The sequence below is a fragment of the Callorhinus ursinus genome, unplaced genomic scaffold (assembly GCF_003265705.2).
Source record: "Callorhinus ursinus isolate GAN/ISIS: 27379988/994484 unplaced genomic scaffold, GSC_fseal_2.0 scaffold4, whole genome shotgun sequence".
Taxonomy (NCBI): Eukaryota; Metazoa; Chordata; class Mammalia; order Carnivora; family Otariidae; genus Callorhinus; species Callorhinus ursinus.
In genome coordinates this window covers 344,003-353,778 of record NW_027397066.1, presented here as the reverse complement: position 1 = coordinate 353,778, position 9,776 = coordinate 344,003, and the positions used below count along the sequence as shown (strand labels likewise).

The 9,776-nt window shown below is 64.4% G+C and overlaps 2 protein-coding genes across 4 annotated transcripts in view; one reads left to right on the top strand and one right to left on the bottom strand.

Moving 5' to 3' along the window:
- The window catches only part of DGKQ (diacylglycerol kinase theta), a 12,428-nt gene extending 4,412 nt beyond the window's left edge, over positions 1-8,016 (top strand). The window contains exons 6-23 of the mRNA XM_025887058.2: positions 284-437; positions 520-591; positions 714-814; positions 927-1,165; positions 1,258-1,348; positions 1,441-1,495; positions 1,616-1,677; positions 2,052-2,202; positions 2,551-2,589; positions 3,178-3,293; positions 4,595-4,746; positions 4,924-5,072; positions 5,167-5,345; positions 5,663-5,763; positions 5,939-6,085; positions 6,185-6,296; positions 6,378-6,530; positions 6,723-8,016. Coding sequence (XP_025742843.1) covers positions 284-437; positions 520-591; positions 714-814; positions 927-1,165; positions 1,258-1,348; positions 1,441-1,495; positions 1,616-1,677; positions 2,052-2,202; positions 2,551-2,589; positions 3,178-3,293; positions 4,595-4,746; positions 4,924-5,072; positions 5,167-5,345; positions 5,663-5,763; positions 5,939-6,085; positions 6,185-6,296; positions 6,378-6,530; positions 6,723-6,824 — 2,175 coding nt within the window. The 3' untranslated portion in view covers positions 6,825-8,016. The remainder of the gene's footprint in view (positions 1-283; positions 438-519; positions 592-713; positions 815-926; positions 1,166-1,257; positions 1,349-1,440; positions 1,496-1,615; positions 1,678-2,051; positions 2,203-2,550; positions 2,590-3,177; positions 3,294-4,594; positions 4,747-4,923; positions 5,073-5,166; positions 5,346-5,662; positions 5,764-5,938; positions 6,086-6,184; positions 6,297-6,377; positions 6,531-6,722) is intronic.
- Positions 7,470-9,776, bottom strand: part of TMEM175 (transmembrane protein 175) — a 26,631-nt gene continuing 24,324 nt past the window's right edge. For all 3 annotated transcript variants that reach the window (XM_025887060.2, XM_073891290.1, XM_073891291.1), the window contains one exon: positions 7,470-8,944. In XM_025887060.2, coding sequence (XP_025742845.1) covers positions 8,278-8,944 — 667 coding nt within the window. In that variant the 3' untranslated portion in view covers positions 7,470-8,277. The remainder of the gene's footprint in view (positions 8,945-9,776) is intronic.

Below are 9,776 nucleotides of genomic sequence, written 5' to 3'. Positions count from 1 at the left end.
GGGGTGTCACGGTCCTAGGGGGTGGGGCGGCGTGGATGTACTAAGCTTTTGGAAAGCAGGATAGAGGTCCTGGGAGCAGGTGTGGTGCGTCCTTCCGCTCTCACCCGTCTGCATCGCACTCTCTGGGGCGGCGGGTGGGCCCCGTTGTACAGAGCTGGGGATCCTTCTGGTCTGAGGGTGGTGCCACCCGCCAGTGTGCCCTGTCGTGGCCTGGTTAGGGGCCATCAGTCCAGCGTGGGCCCCTGCGGAGTGGCTGAGGGCCAGTCCATGCCCCCATCTCCAGGCCCACTCAGTCTGCTCGGCGGCGCTCGCCCCGGAGTGCACATTTGGGCGCTTGCGCACCATGGTCCTGCCTCCGGCGTGCGTGCGCCTGCTGTCCCGAAACTTCAGTAAAATGCACTGTTTCCGCATCTCTGAGAGCCCGGCCCCAGAGCCAGGTGCGTGAAGGGCTGTGCTGGGGCCGGGCGGGGGGGCTGGGGGTGGGCCCCGAGTACGAGGTCAGCTGTGCACCTCCCGCAGGTGAGGGGGACGATGGTGTGGACGGAAGCAGCCCCACTGGCCTGGGCAGAGAGGTGCTGGCCCCGGAGTCCAGTAAGCGCCCCTAGCTGTGGCCTGGCCCGCCACCCTTGTCCCTCCTCATCCCTCACCCCATCCCCTGTCCTGTGCCCAGCCCGTGCCCACTCCATGGGCCCATGTCCACTTCTCTGGCCCAGGCAAACTGACCCTGAAGGTCTTTGACGGCAACGATGCTCTGCAGAGAAACCACTTTCGAGTCATCACTGTCCCCCGCCTGGCCAGGAGCGAGGAGGTCCTGGTACGAGAGAGCCCCCACAGGGGCTGCAGGCAGGGCCCACTCCTGGGGGCGCTTTGTGGCATCCGGCCTGGCCCTGGCACCTGTCCACATGTGCCGCCCCCACCCCCCGCAGGAGGCGGCTCTCCGGGCCTACTATGTCACGGAGGACCCTCGAGACTTTGAGCTGCAGGCGCTCCCCCTACCTGTCCACGCTGCGGACACTGGGGCTCGGGGCAAGACCCGGGCCAGTGGGAGTGCGGAGGGGGAGGACAGCAGAGGCCCTGGATCCCGAGAGGCTGCACCCGAGGCCTGGATCATCCGCGCTCTGCCCCGCACCCAGGAAGTCCTGAGGATCTACCCTGCCTGGCTCAAGTGAGACCCAGGCCCAAGGCCCAGGGTCTGCCGGCGGGAGTTGGGAGGGGTGGGGGCCATGTGACCCAAGCTCCTGAGATTGTTCCCTGCAGGGTGGGTGTGGCCTACGTGTCCATCCGTGTGACCCCACAGAGCATTGCCCGGACCGTGGTGCTGGAGGTTCTGCCGCTGCTTGGACGTCAGGTGTGTATGCCGCTGTGGTCCCGGCCAGTCTGGGGGGAGTCCTGGGGGAGTCAGGGGTCCAGGCCTGATGCCTCAAACTCCGCCCCCCACAGGCCGCGGGTCCTGAGAGCTTCCAGCTGGTGGAGGTGCTCATGGGTAGCAGGCAAGGTGAGTGGTAGCCCGCGGTCGATGTCCCCTGATCTGCACCCCCGGGCGCCCTGAGGTCTTCGGGCGGCAGAGGTGGGCACAGCACCTGGTGCCCACAGACCTTGCCTTTCGTTCTTGCAGTCCAGCGGACGGTGCTGGAGGACGAAGAGCCCTTGCTTGCCCGGCTTCATGACATCCGGCAGGTCATTGGGTGTGAATGCTGGTTCCCTGCGGAGCCACCAGCCTTTGGCCGTGGCCGCTGCCTCCTAGTGAGGGAGCCTGTCCCCAGGACACCACGTCCCTCTTGGTTGGCAGTGCCAGCCCTCCTGGGCCTGGCGGGTCTGTCTGCTTGCTAATGTCCCCTTTTCCCGGAAGGTGGGGTTGTGAGTCACAGACCCCACCCCCCGGAGCTGCCTGAGTGCAGTTGAGGAGTCTGTCCCAAGGGAGGAAGGCTGTGTTTCCCTTTCCATCTCGGTGTGGTTCAGCCTGGGGAGCCTTTCTGGATGAGGAGGGTGGAGGGGCCGGGCGCTGCGGTGCCCTCCCTGAGTGCTCCGCTCGGTGTCCTGCCTCCCCGCAGACGTCCCTGCGGCAGATGACCCAGGTGCGGTTCTACGTGGCTGAGAGCAGAGTTGTGGTCCCCCACGTCTCCCTGTATGTTGCTGGCCTGCCTCCCGGCCTGTCTGCCCAGGAGTATGGCAGCCTGCTGGAGGAGGCTGTGGCCACCAAAGGTGTGACGGCCTGGCTGACCTGGGAGCAGGGGGAGGAAGGGGGGCCTTCTGAGAGCAGGCCGCGGGGGCTGGTTCTCCTCCCCTCCTCCCCCGCCACTCGGTGTCTGAGCCTCTGCCAACCTGGTGCCCACTCTGTGGTCTGTGTTCTCGCCTTCTCCGAGGGGCTTCTGAGACTCCTGAGGTCTAGCCTCTGCCTTTTCTGCCCTTGGCTCTGGGCTGGGGAGGGACGGGTTAGGGGAGCTGCCCCTGCTGGGTCGTGGGCCCAGCTACAAACAGTGGCAGCTGGGCGGAGGGGAGGAGGCCATGCCCAGACCCCGTGCCTCCCCTGACGGCAGCCTGTCTTTGCAGCTGGCCTGGTGTCCGTGAGCCACGTCTACTCCTCCCAAGGTGAGCCGCCGCCCTGGGCCGCAATCAGATTTGGCCAAAGGTCGTTCCCTGGAGTTAGCTGGAAAGGCCTGCCCTTCTTGCCTCCATGTTTAGTGTTCCATTTTGTTGAGGACCTGACCTTTTTCTGGGGGAACCCCACGTGAGGGACCCATTTCTGGTTTTTTTCCTGGCTCACGGCTGTCGTGCTTTTACTAAAATGTGACTGAGTTGCAGAGGACTTTTCTGCCAAACCTGTTCTGCCCTTGGGTTTGCATCTTTTTTTCACGGGAGACTTCAGATCTATCCAGAAGCGGGAGGACATTCCCATGAGCCCCAGGTCCCTTCTGTGGGTTCCCAGCAGTCATCAGTGTCCTCCGTTCTTGTGGGTGCGTTCCTCGCCCCCCAGGGGCCCCAGGGATGAGGGTGTGCCCAGCCACACCGCCCTTTTCCATCCACCTCCGTATCCTGTCTCCGATGTTGGCCGTAAAGGCTCCACGGGGACGGTGGTCCTGCATCACGTGGATGCCGCTGGATGGCCAGACCCAGGGTCCCTTCTGGCAGTGGGATGAGGGGAGGCTGTGCTCTGAGCTTACAGCCCACCTGCTGCAGGTGCAGTGGTGCTGGACGTGGCCTGCTTCGCAGAGGCTGAGCGACTGTACATGCTGGTCAGGGACACAGCTGTGCACGGCCGGCCACTGACTGCCCTGGTGCTCCCAGACGTGTTGGTGAGTGGGTGCCGTCAGGGACACAGTTCACAGCAGGGGAGGAGCCTGAGGTCCGGGGGTGACAGGCCTGTACCGTGGCTGATGGGTGGAGGACCAAGGGTCACTGGGACCTGGCCCCACTCCCCCTGCTTGGGGGGCCTGGGCCACCTCTGGCCAGGAGGTGGGGCTCCCTGACTTTGGACAGCGTCTGGAAGTCTGAGCTGGGGGCGAGCCCAGGGCCAGGGTGGACACCACGCAGGTCAGGGCAGGGTGAGTGGCCAGAGCCCCAGGTCCTGCCCTACGCTCCATGCCTTTGCCAGCAGCCTCTGGTCCTCAGCCCTGCGGGCCCCCAAGGTTTCACCAGAGCTGTCTGTGACTACTCTGTCCCTGACCCTGGGCCCCTGTCCAGGTGAAACAGAATTAGAGTGGATGAGTTCACTGTGAGCCACCGGGTGGGCGATGCCTGGCCTGGCCGCCCCCTCCCATCCTGAGCCGGGTGCCCTCCCGCTGTCCTGATGAGGATGCAGCCCCGGGCAGGTCAGGGCCCCGGGCAGCTGGCCCTGTTGGCAGAGCCGGGTGGGCAGTGCCGACGTCCAGTTTTTCTCTCCTGGCAGCTACCTGCTTTGGGGTGAGCAGGTGAGGGATGACTGTAGGAGCTCTGCCCCGTGGGTCACGTCACCCCAAGTGTGTCTTTGGCCTTGAGCCGTTGCTGAGCTTGCGCCTGTTACCCAGCACCTCCCACCATGGGACCCCAAGGCCCCCCACCATCCTCACCATTGTGGGGGCCTGAGCCCCTGGCTCGCTGTCTCTGGGCACCGCGTTTTGAGGGTTGTTGGGGAACAGATGACTTCTGCCAGGGGAGGCGTGGGGCCACTCTGTGAGCCCGATTGCTCCTGCTCGCTGCAGTGTGGGTGGGCAGGGGCCCTGACAACTGCAGGAGGGGCAGCTGGAATCCCGCGTGGGTGTCCAGCCTTGGCGCCTGGGCTGCATGGGTCAGGCAGCGGGCGTGGTCTGGCCACGAGGGTCGCGGTGGACGGTGGCACGGCCCGTTTGCTCAGAGCTCCAGGCCGGCCGGCCTCATCCCTGCCCCGATGGCTAGCGCCTATGGATGCCTCTTCTGCTGGGGGCGGGGGGTGCCTTGAGTGGTCAGTGGCAAGGTGGGAGTGGCCAGGTAGCCCCCCTGGGCCCCATGAGTGCCTTCCTCGGGCGGGGGGCTGGCCCCAGGTGGGCTCAGGCTGTGTGGGCTCAGGGTTGGAGGACTTGTCACTGCCCCCGTGGGGTGGCCTTGAGAACCTGCACTAACCCAGCCCCCCATCTGTCAGCACACGAAGCTGCCCCCAGACTCCTGCCCCCTCCTCGTGTTTGTGAACCCCAAGAGTGGAGGCCTCAAGGGCCGTGACCTGCTCTGTAGTTTTCGGAAGCTGCTGAACCCTCACCAGGTCTTTGAACTGACCAACGGGGGGCCTCTTCCCGGGTGAGTGTGGGGGCGCCCGCTGTGCCGCTCACAGCCTGACGAGGCTCAGGAGGGGTGCTTGCACGCGGCTTTCGAGAGGCCAGAGGGAACAGACCCGTCCAGGCCGTTCTGCGTGGGGTTCAGGTGCTGCCCCTGGCATGCATGCGTACAGAGCGATTCCTGTTTGCCTCTCGCCAGGTTCCATGTGTTCTCTCAGGTGCCCTGCTTCCGGGTGCTGGTGTGCGGTGGGGACGGCACCGTGGGCTGGGTGCTTGCCGCCCTGGAGGAGATGCGGCACCGTCTGGCCTGCCCAGAGCCTTCCGTGGCCATCTTGCCACTGGGCACAGGTGGGGTCAGCCAGCAGGTCGGGGGACAGACCTCGGGGGGGGGGGGGGGTGTAGGTGGGTGTGGAGAGTCAGTTTTCGCTTGTCCCTGACCCAGGGAATGACCTTGGCCGGGTCCTCCGCTGGGGGGCGGGCTACAGTGGAGAGGACCCATTCTCTGTGCTGATGTCGGTGGATGAGGCTGACGCTGTGCTCATGGACCGCTGGACCATTCTGCTGGATGCTCATGAGGCTGGCAGTGCAGAGAACAGCGTGGCAGATGTGGAGCCCCCCAAGGTACCAGGGTGGCAACTCCACACTTCTGTCCGGGGATTCATGCGCATCCCGGCCACCACCTGGTGTAGGTCCCAGGGCCACCCCCTTTATGGGGAAGCCGAGGCACTGTCAGCAGTGGCTTGCTGGGGACGTCCCAGGCTGGCTGGCTCAGATGGTTGCCTCCTCCTGGGTGAAGGGCACTTACAGAACAGAACAGAAGCTGCTCTGACAACGGCGGCAGAGTCGGGTTGGAGAGGAGGCCGGACCCAGCTTGGGGGACGCAGGAAGGACCTGGTGGGGGCTGACCAGGGTCATGGGAGAATGTGTCTTGTCTCTAGATTGTGCAGATGAGTAACTACTGTGGGATTGGCATCGACGCAGAGCTAAGCCTGGACTTCCACCAGGCACGGGAGGAGGAGCCTGGCAAGTTCACGAGCAGGTGACACAAGATCAAGGATGGGGGCTTGGGACTGCTCTGGACAGCAGGGCTGCCCCCTGGTGACAGCGTACTCCCAGGGATTCACCAGTAGGAATTGGTGGATGGGACTGACACTTGGGGGGTTGTCTTAGGGCAAGGGCTCCGCCTTGACAGTAAGCGTACACCTCCCCTGCAGGTTCCACAACAAGGGCGTGTACGTGCGAGTTGGGCTGCAGAAGATCAGCCACTCCCGCGGCTTGCACAGAGAGATCCGGCTGCAGGTGGAGCAGCAGGAAGTAGAGTTGCCAAGCATCGAGGGTCTCATCTTCATCAACATCCCCAGGTGCCAGTGGGTGGGGCTCCAGGGGGCTCTGGCCTCAGGTGGGGCTTGAAGCCCTGGTCCAGCCTGCCCACTTACCTGTGCGCCCCTCCCTCGGTGCAGCTGGGGCTCGGGGGCCGATCTGTGGGGCTCCGACAGTGACTCAAGGTTCGAGAAGCCACGCATGGATGATGGGCTGCTAGAGGTGGTGGGGGTGACAGGCGTCATGCACATGGTGAGTGTGGGCAGGCGGGGGTGGGCCCCCGGCGTGGGACCGCAGCCCGCTGAACCCAGCCGGCCCTCTCCTCTCTGTCAGGGCCAGGTCCAGGGTGGGCTGCGCTCTGGCATCCGCATCGCCCAGGGCTCCTACTTCCGCGTCACTCTCCTCAAGGCCACACCTGTGCAGGTGGATGGCGAGCCCTGGATTCAGGCTCCTGGGCACATGATCATCTCAGCTGCGGGCCCCAAGGTACCACATGGGGTGAGCGGGGTGGGGCCTGAGAGCCTGCTGCAGCCTGTTCTTCCTCAGGGGCCCCCTGGGTACACGGACGGGAGGGGCCCACAGGCTGAACCGCCCCCCCACCCCACCCCTCCTGTCAAGTGGGCTGAGACCGTGCCTGCAGTATCACCCAGCCCTTTGACCTGACCTATCCTGGGACAGGTCCACATGCTCAGGAAGACCAAGCAGAAGCCCAGGAAGGCAGGGACCCCCAGGGATGCCCGAGCAGATGGGGTGCCTGTCCCCGAAGGGGACCCCAAGTAGAGGAGGGCCCTGGAGCAGTGTGCCTGTCCAGCAGCAGCTGCCGCCAACCAGTGATGGATGGACTTGCCTGCGGCTTCGACTGGGGGCGTCTCCCCCCACCCCTGTGCCACATGGAAGCTGCTGGGTGGGTGGCAGGTGTTCCCCCCCTGGCCTCCGATCCAGCGACAGGGTGGGCGCAGGGCTTTGGCTGGCCAATCGTCCCACCCCTGCAGTCCAGGCCACCATCCTGCGTGGCAGGCACTTCTCCCTTTGCGTCCCCCACCATCTCTGAGCCCGTTGAGCTGGGCAGCACTGAATCCTGGGCCAAGCCCCCAGATGCTCCTAACAGAGTGTGCCCAGTACAGACCCTGAATGCCAGCCACCAGGTCCTCCGGCCGACTGTCCCACTGAGGGCTGGGTGGGGGCACCTATCGCTTGTCCTGGGAGAAGTTGCCTTCTCTCCCGGCCCACCACTGTGGAGGAGCTGCTTGGGCTGCACCTGGGGGGTGGAGGGGCCCGAGGCCAGGTGGGCTTGGCCAACATCCTGACGGTGGAGCAGGAGGGGAGCTGGGCCCTCACAGGAGTGGGGCAGAGCGTGCCCAGAAGGGACCAGAAGCAAACCCATGGAAGCCTGGGCTGGGAGGCCCAGAGGAAGTTTACAAGGTGTGACGTGGGGAGGAGCCAGCTTTAATCACCTGTTTGTCAACAATCAGCATGCCCGTTCCCAGCACCTGTCGGGCTGACCAGACACCCGGGCCTCCACTACCCTGAGCTCAGACAGGCCCCAGGTCAGTCTGGTGCATCTCCGGAGTCCCCCAGCGAGAGGCCCAGGAACCACGTCTCTCTACTTGTCCTGGCTCTTTGCTTTTGGCACCGTCTGGCTGGGCTCCACCCTGCCAGCCCCGTGTCCCCTAAGCTTCTGCCCAAACTGCACAAACGCACTGCTGTGGCCATTTGTGACGAGACATTCCTACCCTGTGCCTCCAGCACACAAGCGTGTGTCCGCCGTGATGTCCCCGGTGGTGCAGTTAGTGTTTGCTTCGCAGGCCTTGGCGCTGGTTCTGGCCTGTAGCTGCCTGTCCTTCTGTATTTAAGTGAGTCTGTGTGCCCAGAGGGGCAGTGTGGGCTCGGCACCCAGGCCCTCGTGTACCTTGTCACTACCTGAATGTAAGCCTAATTAACGTCCAGGACAAATACAGTGTGGGCACTGCTGGCCTGCCATCTCCTCTGTGCCTGGGGACCCGTGCCCCGCCCAGGGTTGACGCCGTGGGCTCCCAGCGGGAGCTCGAGCACCCGCGCGGCTCGGCTTCACGAAGATAGAGAACGTGGGCCCAGGACAGAGATGGACACGCAGACGCCAGGCTCCTGTCATGCTGTCTGCAGAAGCAGAAACCCTCCCGAGGGCTCTAGAGCAGGGCGATGGAAATAAGAACCAAGCGGGCCAGGGCGGGCCGGGGCGGGCAGGCACCCGGAGCTAGTAGGCAGAAGGCAGGAGCGGGGCCCGTGCGTCGTCCTCGCTGCCCTCGCTCCGGTGTGCTGGCAGGCTGAGGCCCTGCAGGGCATGCAGTGGGGCCAGGGCCAGGCGTACGAGGAGACGGAGCAGCAGGAAGGCGAAGGGCACAGCAATCTGGGTGAGGTGGAAGATGGCCGCGCTGAACCGGCTCAGGAAGCAGGTGGAAGCGAAGGCCAGCAGGCTGACGCAGGGGTACAGCGCGAGCTTGGCAAACATGAACGCGTGCTCGCGGCCCCCGAAGCGTGCCGAGGGCTGCAGCGTCTCCGCCTCGTGCAGCAGGGCCGTGGTCCAGATGGCAAACTGGAAGATGCTGGCAAAAAAGATGATGGCACAGCTGACGCGCACGCTCTCGAGCTCCTGCTGGGGCTGCTGGGCGAAGGCCGAGGTCTGCTGGTAGGCCAGTGGGAGGCCGCCCACGAAGGCTAGCGAGAGCGTGTTGAGCAGCCCCATGGACTGTGTGGCCTTGCGGATGTGCAGGAAGAGCGAGTGGTGGGCAAACCAAAGCAGGCCCACGGTGGCGAAGGAGCCGAAGTAGGCCAGGAAGTGCGGCCCGTACTCGCTCAGCGCTGCCACCAGGCTGCCGTGGAACTTCTCCTTGACGTCCTTGGAGTCCGGAACGTTGTCCTCGCTGAGGACGGTCAACACACAGCATCTGTCACAGCCTCGACGCGGGGCGTCGGGTCAGGGCTGCACCCCCACCCCATCCCAGCCTGGACGAGCACACGTGCGTTTCAGAGAACGACATGGAAAAGCTGTGGTCAGCACACAGACACCAAGCAATTCCACGTTGTGCCTCTGAAGTGCAGATGTCCTGGTGTCCTATCTCTGCCCAGGCTGGGTGCGCAGCACTGGGCCCTCAGCCCCCCTGGCCTCCACAGCTGGGTGCGCGTGAGGTCTGTCCACTCCCCCCGCAGCTGCCCATCCACTTGGGCGGTGGTCCTGCAGATGGGGCGCGGGGGGAGGTCAGCCTCTGTGCTTCTCAGGTTGCTGGCCCAAACGTTGCTGGAAGGAGCAACTCTAAGGCACATCTCGGGATTCTCCCCCCAGATGGATGTCCCCGACTGCACGGCCCAGGGAGCCCGTCCCTGTTCCCAGGCTGGGGGGAGGCACCTGAGACACCTCTCAGCTCACAATGGTGGGCTACCCATGTGTCTGGGGGTGCGTAGGGAGAGCTGCAAGAGTCTGAAGGTATAGGGGCAAGTGCCCCCAGGTGCTGGGGCTGGGGCTCGGGGCAGAGGCCCCCAGCCTCCACTGCTCCTTGCAGCTGGGCCCTGGCGGCAGAAGCAAAGCCGCAGCATTCTGGAACCTTAGGTTCAGGCCTCCGAGATCGGCACCAATGAACATTTGCTCCCAAATTTTAAAAATTTACAAATTACAGTAGGAAAAAGCTATCAAGAGAGAATTAGAAGAACTAACACTTTAGACCATCAGATACAAAAATGTAAAATCAAAATGGTGTA